The 13,325-nt window shown below is 42.8% G+C and overlaps 1 protein-coding gene across 5 annotated transcripts in view; it reads right to left on the bottom strand.

Moving 5' to 3' along the window:
- Positions 1-3,713: 3,713 nt before the first annotated feature.
- LOC311268721 (shisa family member 6) overlaps positions 3,714-13,325 on the bottom strand; it is an 81,678-nt gene continuing 72,066 nt past the window's right edge. For all 5 annotated transcript variants that reach the window (XM_084372516.1, XM_084372515.1, XM_084372519.1 and 2 more), the window contains one exon: positions 3,714-7,798. In XM_084372516.1, the coding sequence (XP_084228642.1) occupies positions 7,188-7,798 (611 nt within the window). In that variant the 3' untranslated portion in view covers positions 3,714-7,187. The remainder of the gene's footprint in view (positions 7,799-13,325) is intronic.

The raw sequence follows: 13,325 nt of genomic DNA, 5'->3' as shown, positions 1-13,325 counted from the left end.
CTGACAATAACAGCGCGTGTTGGCCTTCAACAGACACGTCGTCACCTTTTTTTGGATGGTGGATGACCAAGTTGGTTTGCGATGATCGGGATCATTCGAAGCAGCATATTGAATTAATTCACCCGATAAGGACACTGGCAGGACAGGATTGTTTAATGGCCCAACATTTGACCATTGCTCCTCCATTTGGGCCACTGTCGTCCAAATAACCTTGTTCCTTTTTTCCATCTAAATGCAAATGGACGGGTATTGAAGAAAGTGAAAACCACTGCCATTTGCTATCTGCCCATTTGTGTGTGCACTATTGTAACCACCAGTTTTTTTTTGTTCTGGTTTTTGCGAGGAATGCATCGCCCACTCGCTCCTCTATGAATTTCAAGAAGGTTTCTGATGGCCTAGTACGTGATGGGAACAGTGGGTATTTATACATTTGTCATAAAAGTAATAGGAGTGTCGGTGCTTTCTGTGATGGTGTCAGAGACCGGATGTACAAGTTTTTTTTTGCTTGTGAGGCAAAGGCAGGTTTAGAGTGAGCATTTTGTGATTTGTGTTTCCAGAATAAAAGCATGGGGGTGGAAGGAAAATGTGATTTATTTCCACTTTTGCAGTTAAACCTTCCCCTCCTCTCCTAATGTCGGGAGGAGAAAGGGATGGTGAGATGGCTGCCAAGCTAACTTTTGCACCACTGGTTAAAAACGATGACATTTCAACATTTTGTGTCAATAAAATCAAATATTTCTAAGGAGATGTTGGGTTAAGCAACTCTCTTTATGTCAGAACAGGTTTTTTTAAGCCAAAAAATCATCTTCTTCTAACCCTAACCAAGTGTTTTTGTGCCTGATCCTAACCAGACAAAAGCCAGAGCGCTGTCACAGCATCGAGACTAACAAATTTAAGATGTCCATAGTGCGGGTCTTTCATTCATTGGTCTCTAACTAACTCTAACTTCTAAATGTTTTCTACGCCATCAACTAAAATAGACAGAAACCTGTAGGAGAAAACGCAAGAAGCCCAAGTTGACCAATTATGAGTGTGGCAGTTTCCACGTGAGGTCTCTAGAGCCACCAACCAACTCGCATGAATAAATGTTGTTTCTGTTTCTGTTGCTACTTTGCATTTGTTTAGATTCAATTTTCTATTTCTGTCTTCTCAGAACTCTGTGACAAAATCATGGTTTGGTTTAAAATAGCTGACCTGTTTTGATTCTGTCACTAAAAACAGCTGGACAGCAGCATTTTGTGTGTAACAATACAATAAAGCAGGGGTTTGCTTTTGGCCCTTGCCCCCCCTTATGTTTTGGTTTTGGTCCTCCAAGGGAAGAGATCTGGTGTCCTCTCAATTAATTAGATTTTTGCACAAAAGTGTATCTCTGCAACCCTGTCTCTGGGTTTCCTTTAAAGGTCGGCGTTAATATTTGAAACCTTTCAAATTCTCCGTGGAAACACAGAAGTCAAATGTCCAATTTCAGGACAAAATAATTAACGCTAAGAAGACCGAGTTTACAGAACAGGTGATGTTTGGTGAGTCCACTTAAATAAAGACACATATGCAATCAGAGCCACGGTGACCACGTAGGAAACTAAAGAGCGGTGTCTTTATCGATCGTGCACAATGTCAAACACAAAGTCTGTCTCGAACTGTAACAAAGCCGTTCTCTCCAAACAGCTTTTCTCTCCAAGGAAACTTGGGAAAGACTTTCCCTACAAGGTCACAAGTATCGACTTGCATTCTCAGACATAATAATCACAGATGGAGCGGCGTGAAGGGAACAACAACAAACCAAATGAAAACACAAGTTGCCTTTTGTCCACATCTTTTAACCTATTAGGAGATAAACTGGATTAAGGGTAAAATCTTACAAAGACTGGCTTTACGTAAATGGTTGTTCAATCACATTGTGGGATTGCTTTAACTTTATCAGCCTTTTGATAGTGTGAGAGCTGAAAAGCCTCATTCTTCAAGGGCCGCATTCGATTACATCGTGCACTGGCTGCAGAAACCCAGAGACCAATGGTAAAAACTCGGCTAATGCGTCTGCCTTTCTATTTGTTCTGTGTTTCTGGCCGAGATTTCCCCCAAAATTTTGAAGAATTGACTGTGGCACATCGTTAGGGGCCTTACTATAAATGAACAGCGAATACTACGCAGAGGGGTGGAACCACTGGAAAACAATACCGCAACAAAGCTGTGCCCTCATCAATAAAAAATGAAGAAAGAAACTAGAAACTCTGGATGAGGGAGGCAAAACAAAAGGAGGTGAAAAGACTGATCTGTTGCAACAAGGGAGCTTACGCTCTGCGTCTCCCCTTGTTGGATAAACCTTCACGAGCTAAAGGAGTTAAAACTGCCCATAAACACATTTTAAGTAACAGTTTTACACATGCATAATCATTTCTGCAATGTCACGTCTGTATTGCAATGAATTGTGGCTAATTAAATCAGTGAAGTCCGGTGAAGTCTGCAGAAAGTCAGCTTGAGAGACCTTGTGGACTGGATGAACGCCCCCGCGAAGTCCGTGAGTCTGCAGGTACCATGAGGTCCGGACATTTGGATGCAGCCTAACAATGTAATAATTCTCTTAAAGGTACAATTTGTGAGAAAAGTTGATTTTTGAGTCTCATTCCCAACTCGTCAAATAATGACGCTTTGCTATTTTGTAAATTTTTTTAATGAGAGCTGTAGTTTCTATGCTCACAAAGTAATTGTTAAAATCATGAAGGTTTCAGTTTTCGAATGGTAGCGAGCCATTGTTCCGACGGCCTTTTATTCTGAAACCCACATTAGTCCTGAAAACAAAGGCCGACTGCTCCGAAGGCCAGTGGTTTGAAAATGCAAACTCTCAGATGACCTGAATGTCTTATTGTTACGCTCATGACGACGTCCAAATACTCTAATAAACGCATGGTTAACGTTTTAAAGCATTTGGGATTAGTTAAGTTAAGTTAGGTATGTAAGTAAGAAATCTTCTGAACTACAGGTCTTCCTAGCGTTGGACGTCTTTGGCACAACAGTCGGATAAATGGGGATTCATTTTTATAGCTGCATATTTTGCACGTTACGTAGGAAAGTCACTGCGACAAGGTGTAAGTCAGTCTGAAGAAGAAGAGCAATGCCTCCAGCTAGCTAACGCTAACATGACCCAGTATCCACGACGAGATATTTTAGGTGTAACAGTCCCAAGCCATTTAACCTCTATATTTTCCTACTGTACAGCACTTTGCCTTTTTTTTTTTTTTAACACATCATAAGTAAATGGAACGAAGATAATCAGAACAAGCCAGCTGAGAAATTAGGTCTTACCTCATGAAAGTAGGTCTGTAGTCAGCTCGTTTTTCAGAAAATAACCACCAGGACCTCTTCTGGGTCACTGTCTCTGTGTTTTGAGAACAGTGACGCTCTGATGTTACTTTTATTTATCATGTTAATTGTTCTGACAGCTCCTGAACATTAGCTTCAAGCTTGCTTGGGTGGCACTCGAACATATCTTACCCCGGCTAATAGTAAGTTAGCGAGTGAGTGGATTAGCCTAAGTCAGTTATTATGATACTTTACTTCCACTGAGTATCAGAAGTATCGCCTACAATCGTTTTTCTAACAACTTCAAGTCATCAAGTTTCAAATTCTTCTGGTGATAACTTAAACAAAATGATCTCATCGTCTGTTTCTAACACTTATATCACAACTATGACAGAGCATAAGTGATGACATTGACGTATACAACACACATGATGTGCTTTAATAGTAAACAAACAGAAAATGCACAAGAACAGTCATATTTTGTTGTTTTGAAGCCTTTAAATTCGTCTCCAGTTATTTGTGCAGTTACACAGACACCTTTTTCATTCATACCACATTGAGCTGTATTATATAAAAAAAACTCCTCTGTGACTATGAAAGACAACAGTCCTAAATGGAAAAAAAAGGACAACAAAGCCTTTATGGCAGCAAATGAACCGCACAACATTTTTCAAAAAGAGCAAGTGGCTATAGAGTTTATGCTGCATGAACAGGAAATATTGCACATAGAGAAAAAAGGCTCTCGGGATGACATCATTATTAATTAAGTGAGAAGAAGGAGCGACGTCTGAGCGAGGTGAAAGGGTACAGATATCCATCTGAAGCAGTCGACTCCACCCTCAGCCTTCGCTATCACATATACTTACATGACCTGCAAACGCTCTCCAAGATAAAGGACAAAAAAAATCACATGTACAAAAAAGACAATAATTTTGGAAAAACAAAAAATACCGTCTCTAATTGACATCATTTAACACAGACCTGACATAAAAAACAAAAGTAGCACATCAATTTTAAACAAGTTCCTCGTCCCTACAAGGTCATCAATCAATTTATTTAAAGAAATAAGTCAACTTAAGAAAAACAACAAGACAATGGGACATCTGCCATTTTAAAATCATAATCAAGTCTTTACATACAGTAGCGTACGACTCAAATATCTGATGGTAGAAACAACAATGTTCCTGATGTTTTTACCTGTACAATAAGGTCAAGTTGTAATCGGATTAATGCTATCAGTAAGGGATACCCACAATTTCATAATTCTTGGCATTTTGGGAGTGGATAGTGCACGTTTACGAAAATATAAAGGCTTTCTCATCCGACTGTTTTTGACCCTCAAACTGTTTAAACTCACATATTAAGGCCTTTGGAGTAAGTTTAGGTCCAAATGGTGGACATGATTGGAAATGGACCTGTGGAAAATCTACCCAAACCACAGATATTCATGGGTCTTCACTTGAATTGGGACCGTAGACTGTATAAAACACGGATGTAGTCTGAATGATCTCACCCACCGGTTTTTTTGAAGAGTCGTTGTGAGGCTCAGCGCGGTGGCTCGGGCTGTTGGCTTCAGGCTAATCCAAAAATGGGCAAAGCGGTGAAGCTGAGGTGAGCCGACAGTCGTCATGAACGGGGGAAACAAGACGTTTCTTGTACCAGGCTTTAAACGTGTTCATTTTCACTGTAAAGTCGGGCGTTATTATATGGTCTGTGGGGATTGACTCAGGGCAGCTCTGCGTTGGCTTCAGTTTTCATTCCTGGCTTGTTTGGGACCAAATTGTCTTGACTTTGGACTTCAGCTTCTTGACTAGAGACTTAAATTTGGACTTATAGCCAAGACTTGAGACTTAAAAAAAAAAAAAAGTCTTTGTAACTCATAGTTAGCGGTTGAAAAGAGTGATACAAGGTATCACACAGACCTTCATCCACCAAAAATGGCTGTGTAGGTCGTCTTTGCAAGCAATTTACAACAACCTATTTGTACGTTTCTTGTTAGATGGTGTCCTTTAGTGGCTGCAGTAATTATGACAGGAGCAAAGGAGGACGTCCACTTTTGGAGAAGGTAAGGGCAAGGCAAGTATATTACGTAAAGTTAACTTAACAAGGTCTGTAACAAAAGCTTACTTACGTAACATTCTTATTTAACCCACACGATGTTATTTCCCTAAACCTAAACAGGTCCTTTTGTTGCCTAAATGAGCCAAAACTGCGACCATTTCAGAAAAAAATGGTATGATGACGTGTTATACATCATGGCAATGAGTCCAGAGACCTAACAAATCCAGCAGGACCCGGACTGACCTGGTTGGACTGGTTATAACTCCGGGAACCAGTCACAACTCTCACGGGGAACCAGATGAACCCTTGAAGACCTCGACTCTGCAGTTCATCTGACTGAACAGCTGAAAACAAAAGCACTGTATACTTACGAGCCCATAAACCTTTAACAAAGCTAATTCAGGTAACGCGATTAGTCTTACAAATTTCCAGTAGAAATACCCTCTAGTATCAAATGTTCTGATTGTTTGACACTCCTTCAATTGAATTTAGCCTTTTTTGAGGTATATGTACTGCATCGTCTATCACTGTACAGGTTTAAACTGCTGGTAAATTATAAATCAATGCTATCGCACAAACAGCTAAGACAAACGAGACGTGACAAAAGCATGATTGTTCAATCAAGAGCATATGGGAATCCATACAATAAGGCATTGCTTTAATGAAAACATCTGGACAAAAACAGTTCACAGTTTTTGATTAATGCTTGATTAACGAGCGACTATGACGTCCTTTCTAATACTTGATTGTTTCTGTCAACACATCGACAGGAAACCACGACTCCACCCAAACGCTCCTCAGAGTACCTGATATGTAGAGATGGAAGCAGCAGGCCAATCACTACCCGAGCACGGTGGGAGGGTCACCCTCGTGGACGACAAAGCAAGGAAATGAACGAGAAATTAAGCTAATTCAGGCAACCACCAGGCGCCAATTTTCACCTGTGGCTTTAGACTGAAGCTGCCAATCGACGGTGGTTTCATACACAATCATCCTATGCTACAAGCACAGTTAAAAAAAAGGAAAAAATACTCCCCATATACATATTACATCCACATATTTTGCAGACATCTGTGGAAATAATACAAACGTGGGACCTTATCTAAAATTAAAATTACTAATTGAGGAATCCGTGATAGATTTCCAGGTGGGAGAGAAAAAAACAAAAACGTAACGCCAAAAAAGGGCCAGCTTTTCTTGTTTAAATGCTGCTAATATAGCCTATTTACAATCATCTATTGTACGCAACAGAAATAGCCTCTGTTCTCACTAATAAGCTGATATGTTCTGGCCGATTACCAAAGAAGAAGAAGAGTAAAATAAAAAAAAAAAAAAAAGGGAATTCATTAATTGTGCTTTTTAACCCACAAATCCACTTCATCGTTGAAATGGGACGCTTTTTAAGAGGCACCACTTGAAGTGCTTACATCAGTCAATGAGAATCTCTAAAGCTATAACAAGGACTGAAAATACAAATAGTAAATATAGTATATTTATATATTTATAAAGTTGATACAATTCCCTTCCAGTCCCATGTCCAGTTTAAAAAATAGTTCCTCACGCTGTTGAATGTCCGACATGAAGGATCCCTCTTTGTGTCAACGCGCAAAGCCCTTATGATGCTCTAACAGAGAAAACGTCTTTGCCGGGGGGTTTGATTCTGGATGACACAGGAAGCTTGTGCTAAAAAGCAGGAAGAGTTTTTTAATGTAGGAGGTTGTTTTTTTTTTTAAAGTAGAAGACAGAAACACCTCTGCTGAGGGGACTTGCTGATTTCTGTTGACGTCCGTGGTGAGTCTCGGGAATCCTTCAGCTGACCACCCCGCGGGTTAAACAGTTACCTCGTTCTTACTGGCAGTGCGGTATGTGTGGTGGTGGCCGGGAATGTACTGTAGGTGGTCCACCGTGTGAGTTCGTCGGGAGGCGAACGCCTGCCTCTTAGACGTGGTCATTTGACCGTGGTTGACCGTCAGCGTGTTGTAGGAGTCGTTAGAGGCACTGGGCTGAGAGTGCATCTTGGTCATCTTGTGGCGGTCCATGACAGGCGTGACGGGCATCAGCATGTCGGCGTGAGACATCGCCCGCGCCATCGCCTTCTCCCGGAACTTGTCGCGCCTCATCGCCGGAGACAGCAGCAAGGGATCCTGGGAGTGGAGGCGGTCCGCTGACAGCAGCTGCTCCTCAGAGAGGTGGCGGCTGCTGCTGTACGCGTTGGCCGCCATGACGCCGTACGAAGATAGGCCGTAGTCCCCGCGACGTGGCGTCCTGGGAGGAGACAGGACGTGGTCCTGGGACATGGCCCTTTGGACTCGGCGGGGACGCTGCCGCTGCTGGTGCTGATGGGGATCTGAGTTCAGCTTCACCATGTGGGTCGTTCCCTGGCCGCCGAAGTCAGGATGATGATGCTTCCTTGCGTAGTACTCGTCGATGTCCTTATCACCTGAGGAGGAAGACAAAAGGTAATCAGAGAGACAACAGCGTCAAGACTACTGACCCTCGGATACTTCAATATCAATATTAAGTGTCTAAATTACAAGTTCCTAACTCTGCAGCGATCAGTTACTCATGACAGAGTTATGATTCAGTATCAGGGGCCCATTGAACCAAATTCACAGTGTCAAGTTATTTCATTTCCTGTAAATTTTGAAACATTTCACTTTTCAAAACAGACATATACTCTTGCAACCCATGCATGATCATGCAGGGGGGTCTGAGGGACTTGCAAATTTCTCTGCAATTTGCAAGCAGCAATCGCTTTTGTGAAATGTATCCCTGTCCTTACGTTACTTCTCAAACACACCGACTGAACGTGAGCGGTTGAAAAGCATCATGTAGGACGGATAACGTTGACTCATTAGTCTCCATTATATCCGTCCTCCACCTGCTGTCTGCTGCTGAATGGATGCAGTGATGATGACACCAACACACTGCTGAAGAGTGCATTCAAACTGTTTTCAAAACAATATTTGTCCTTTTGCTTCATGAACAACAGGACAGCAGACTCTCATCAGCATCATTGTCCTTTCAGTGTGGAGAGGACTCATCAGGCCGCCACAATACTCAACCGTTCATGAGCCGGTTGTGCCTGAACGCTCGGCCGGTTGTTTAATTCCTCTGGCAAGAAAAAGCGAGTCTGTCTCTCTGCGGGTGCACAAACGCTCCTGATGGTGGAGTCGTTCACGGCTGTATTAACCGCAGGTCGGCAAATCGGCTCTCAGCGCACTCCTATCTACCTGTTTTTGGCAGCGCCGGCTCACAGGGGGGACTCTACCACAGCAGCTCAGTGATGAACTGCTGTGGCTGAGGGGTCGTTACCTCTGCGGTAGTTAATTATTGCAGAACACAGAGGTCGAACGGCCGCTTTAGGACCATCCCACGCTTCAGCGAGTTGGGGAGAAGAGGGATGATGGGAATTGTTTTGTCTGGATGCTCCGGCTCTCTGGGAGAGATGTCATGGCTGGGATACAGAAGGTCACCTTATTGTTCCTTACATGAGGGGCTTCACGTCCACCGCTCGGCGCATTTTTAATGACGGAGGCCCAACTTTTGGCCCGTGGCGATGTGCTCCAGCATCCCTCCCTCAAGGGGTCCGGTTAGATGTGACATTATGGCAGGAAATGTCAACCAAACTCAACCAGAGGCTACAAATATACAGACGATCTACACGCAGAGGCCCATAGCTCCAGTAATAGGTCAGACTCAAGTATCCAATCACTGAGAGAGAGAGGTGATTATAGACTCAGACAGTAATGTGGCAGGAATATGTTCGATGATAAGAAAAGACACAGTGGATCTCAAATAAGAGGTCGCAGTCCAGTCACCGGAATAAAATGCTGCATTTTACGTTTCTGCAAACCACGGATGTTGAAATTTGTTGTTAGTAAAAGTATTTCTATTATCACTTTATCACTCGTTTTAGTCCTGCAGTCCTAAAACGCAGACATGAGTGAACATTTTTGTACTTTTGGTTTCCTCGTCTATGTGATGGAGGATGTAAGGCCGTCTTTTTAGGGCATCCTGACAAAAAAAACGTAGCTGTTTTGCAATGATCCCAGAAAGCTGTTACATAATATTTTACTGTTTAACAATAAACTGTTGTTGAGACATTAAACTTCACTCAAAAACCTCAATTATAAATTTGCGTAATATATCCTCAGTAGGTGGATATTGGCCAATAACATCGCCCCACTCGAGACCGGAAAAGCAGTAAAGCACAAGTGAGTGGAAGTAATTAGTCAATGAAAGCTGCGAATCAGCGCCGGGGAGTGGTGAGGATGACATCACTGCTGTACTGAGCTGCGGAAATGTACAATACTCAGACATGTATTACGACAACATGGAGGCAGTTAACATCCGTTGTAATTAGCAGCAAATTAAAGCGGAGCGGATCAGAAAACAGGGTCCTACTTTAATCAGAGTAAAGTAGACCTCTCTCTACCGCCGAGGTAAAAGAGCTGTAATATTAATGTCAGCAGAGGGTTTTCTCCGCTGCCTCACAATGTCCGCCCACAAACACACTTCCTCTTCCTCTGGACCGGCCTCGACCACCGTTTGATTTAGGACCTGCTCTTTACGAGCGTTCACTTGTTTCACTGTTTACACTTTAAGTGACTGCAATGATTTAGCAGGGGCGGCGCATACCGCTCGATCTCATCTCCGCGGCGCTGATAAAATGCAGCACTTTACAATTAACATGATTGCGAAGGGGGCGAAGGGGTCCCAAACGTGGAGCGGAGCTACAAACACAGTAAATTGCTAACAACGGCTAATTAAACCCCCAGCTCCCACTCTGCTAGATTAGATTCAATATAGCCGGTATATTTATGTGTCAGCTATTGATCACAGAAGCCTGTAATCATATAATGCACTAAAACCCACGAAAACCGGTGGAACATCAATTATAAAGTGATCTTTAGAGCCGGAGCGCTGGAATTAAAACGGGTAAACGCAGCGATATCATAACAATTTTTTTTTTTAACTTGTTTGTTCGGAGGTGTTTTGATCCCTTTTAGTGCGATTAAGACAACAGATTTGTTTCTCCTCCTTTCTGCAGGAGGAGCTGAGGTCACTTCAGAGCAGCGTCCTCCATCTCTGTCTCGTTGACATCGCTGAAGGACGGCGGGATGGAAGAGGAGTCGCACACACACAGTCTGCACACACACACACACACACACACACACGATCATTTAAAATTGCAAATAAACCATACTAATTTAATTTTGTCATCATCAACTCTCCAGATGGTTTCATTAAAAAAGCAACTAATCATATTACTTTTAGGCTTGTTTCCAAAGACCTCACTCATGCTTCAACCTGCAGTTTATTATTTATTTCCCCTCTCTCTGCGAGTGAACGGGCCTCCGTCAGGGGACGACTTCGCTCGCTTGTTTGACAAATTCCACAGGGCTCCTGTCTCAAATTCGAAAAGCCTTTTTTTGTAGTTCGCCGTGATTCATCTCTGTGATTTTCTGTGTGTGTACAAGGCTCCAGCGAGATAAGAGCAAAGCCCCGAGTTGATAAGGGAGTGAAGAGGCAAAAAAAAAAAAAAAAAAAAACCGCAGAAAAGACGACTGTTGAATGCGCTGAAAGGAGATTGTACCGATGCATGTTTTTCTATCACACAACCACTGATGGCACCATTTAAAATGGCTTTCTGTCTAACGTCTCTTAAGAGTCGAGGACAGAGGACGGTGCATTGCAATCTGAAAACCGTCCCTGCATTGAATTCAGTCCTGCGCACAACGCTGTGAAGAAAAAGTACAGCAAGTACGTGGACAACGACAATAAACCGATGTGAGCTGCTCGAGGCTGAAGGAAATGTTTCTCGAAAAAAGATTTACTGTCAACAAATGTGTTAAACGTGATAACTCACGACATAATACACTCGCGAGCGCGCCGTGTGTTTTCCACTGTCGGGCTTTCACTCAGCTGACAAACGGGCGACGTGACGGCACGCCGAGCGGCACGCACATTCAATGCATGTTTACTCGAGTGTGTTACAAAGAAGTCTGAAGAGTCTGAGGGGACGAGCTGCGAGAGATTTAGATTTCACACGTCTTGAAGGAGTTTTCATGCTCAGACGAGAAGAGTCCGGCTGAAACCTGAAGCGTCTCTCTCTGACGATCTCATCGCTCTGAATCCAGCTCAAACACTGACGCAAGTAAAAAATGAAAAATGGATGGGTCTCAAGTGGAGGATCTGAAGTGGAAATAGTCACTAAATATGGTAGATTTTTATAAAATATTTCTGCTCCTGCTGCTTTAAAGGTTTCTTTGAACAACGTTTGCAAAAATCCTCCAGAGCTCGACGTCGAGATGATGCACTCTGCTTTTTATACACCTCGGTGTCGTCCAAAGAGAGCCGAGGATGAAAGAAAAAGATGCTGTAACTATAAATGTTTTCACTCCATTTAACTGCAAAACCAGGATACAACCGAGCATCAGGCCGACCGCAGCTGTTACTAATCTCTGAGCCGACTTTAACAAACTCCAGTTATCATTTTACCAATCAAATCCAACCTTGAACGGCTGAAAAACACATTTATGACCTTCTGAAATCAGGTCTGTGCAAAGAGAAAAGCTACAAAACACGTGCTGGTGTCATTTCTAGGAACATTTATGAACATGTATCTTTCTAATTTCTAGTCAAAACATCTAAAAATATACTATTATACATATAAAATAATAAACAATCACCTAAAAGTAGCTGTTCAGTGACATAAAGGAGGCTCATTTTTTCCAGTGTGTGAACCCGTCTGGAGAATTTAAGTTCTGGTGACTGACATTAAGTCACTAAATGCTTCTTATGTGCATATTTATGTCCTCTGCTGTCACACACAGCTAAAAATGTTCTGGAGCACTATTAGTGGGAACTGCAACTTGACTTTTAGTGTTTGAGTAACGAACCGATGACACAGGACAAACACAAGATATTACAGGTGGAAGGGGAGGAAGGGACGCTGCTGTGTTTCACTTTTAATGAGGTGAGCTGTTAAAGTACACAGAGAGCGACTCAAACGCGACCAAACTGTCTGATCGGGGAAGTCTTTGCACGATCTGATCATCGCTGTGTTTTTGTTTTTCCTGCAAGATCGTAATTAATGATACGAGACCCGTCGTGGAAACCGACTGATCACATTTTTATAATGACGTAGCTGAGCGACTCGAGGGGAAAGACCAGATAAATATGCACGTGGGGTATTTTAAACCCAAACATGTCTGCCTAAACCTAACAAAGCGTTTCTGTTACCTTAACCACAGGCGGGAATCACAAGGAGGTTCAGGGGGGTTTGGACGACCCCTTTCTTGAAAAAAGAGACATTTGTTCCCCCAAATAACCTTTATCAGTGACTTTGATTGGCCCCCCCCCTCCATATGCCTCACAGTGGTTTGGTCCACTGCCAATCAACCTGCAGCTCACACACCTGTCTCTGTGGAGCGTCTCAGCGTGGTGCTGGTGGTGCTGCGGACCATAGCAAGTGGATATTTTTCAAGAGGTAACTTTAAAGAAAGCTGCTATTTTTTTTCTTATCACAAAAGTTTTAGGTTTAAGCACAAAAAAACACCTGGTTTGGGGAAGAGAAACAGTGTTTTCAGTCGCCACAAACGCCGCTGCAGATGTCCTGAGGTCTCGGTTAAAACACCTGGTTATGTAGCGAGAAACAGGGCGAGATAATTTCCCGGGTTGTCCCTAAAAACATTCAGGGGTGTCCCCGTCAGGAGTGTTTTCTGTGTAACAACACCAACACGGCGATATCAGTCACACCCAAAACCCTCACACAATATTTAACTCATAGTGACGTACGTACACTTTACCAACCTTTACCACCTTAAATGCGTAAGCGGCTCAGACAGATTGCTTTCTGGATCATTCATGAGTGGTTTGACTTTTGCCTTCACGCCGAAAGTGATTTCAAGCGGTCTCGGGTGGATTGTTCAGCAGCTTTCAAACGAGCCTACATGAACCAA

The sequence above is a fragment of the Pagrus pagrus genome, assembly GCF_965226575.1.
Source record: "Pagrus pagrus genome assembly, chromosome: 13".
NCBI lineage: Eukaryota > Metazoa > Chordata > Actinopteri > Spariformes > Sparidae > Pagrus > Pagrus pagrus.
The sequence above is the reverse complement of the archived record's forward strand: the minus strand, read 5'-3'. Positions and strand labels throughout refer to the sequence as shown.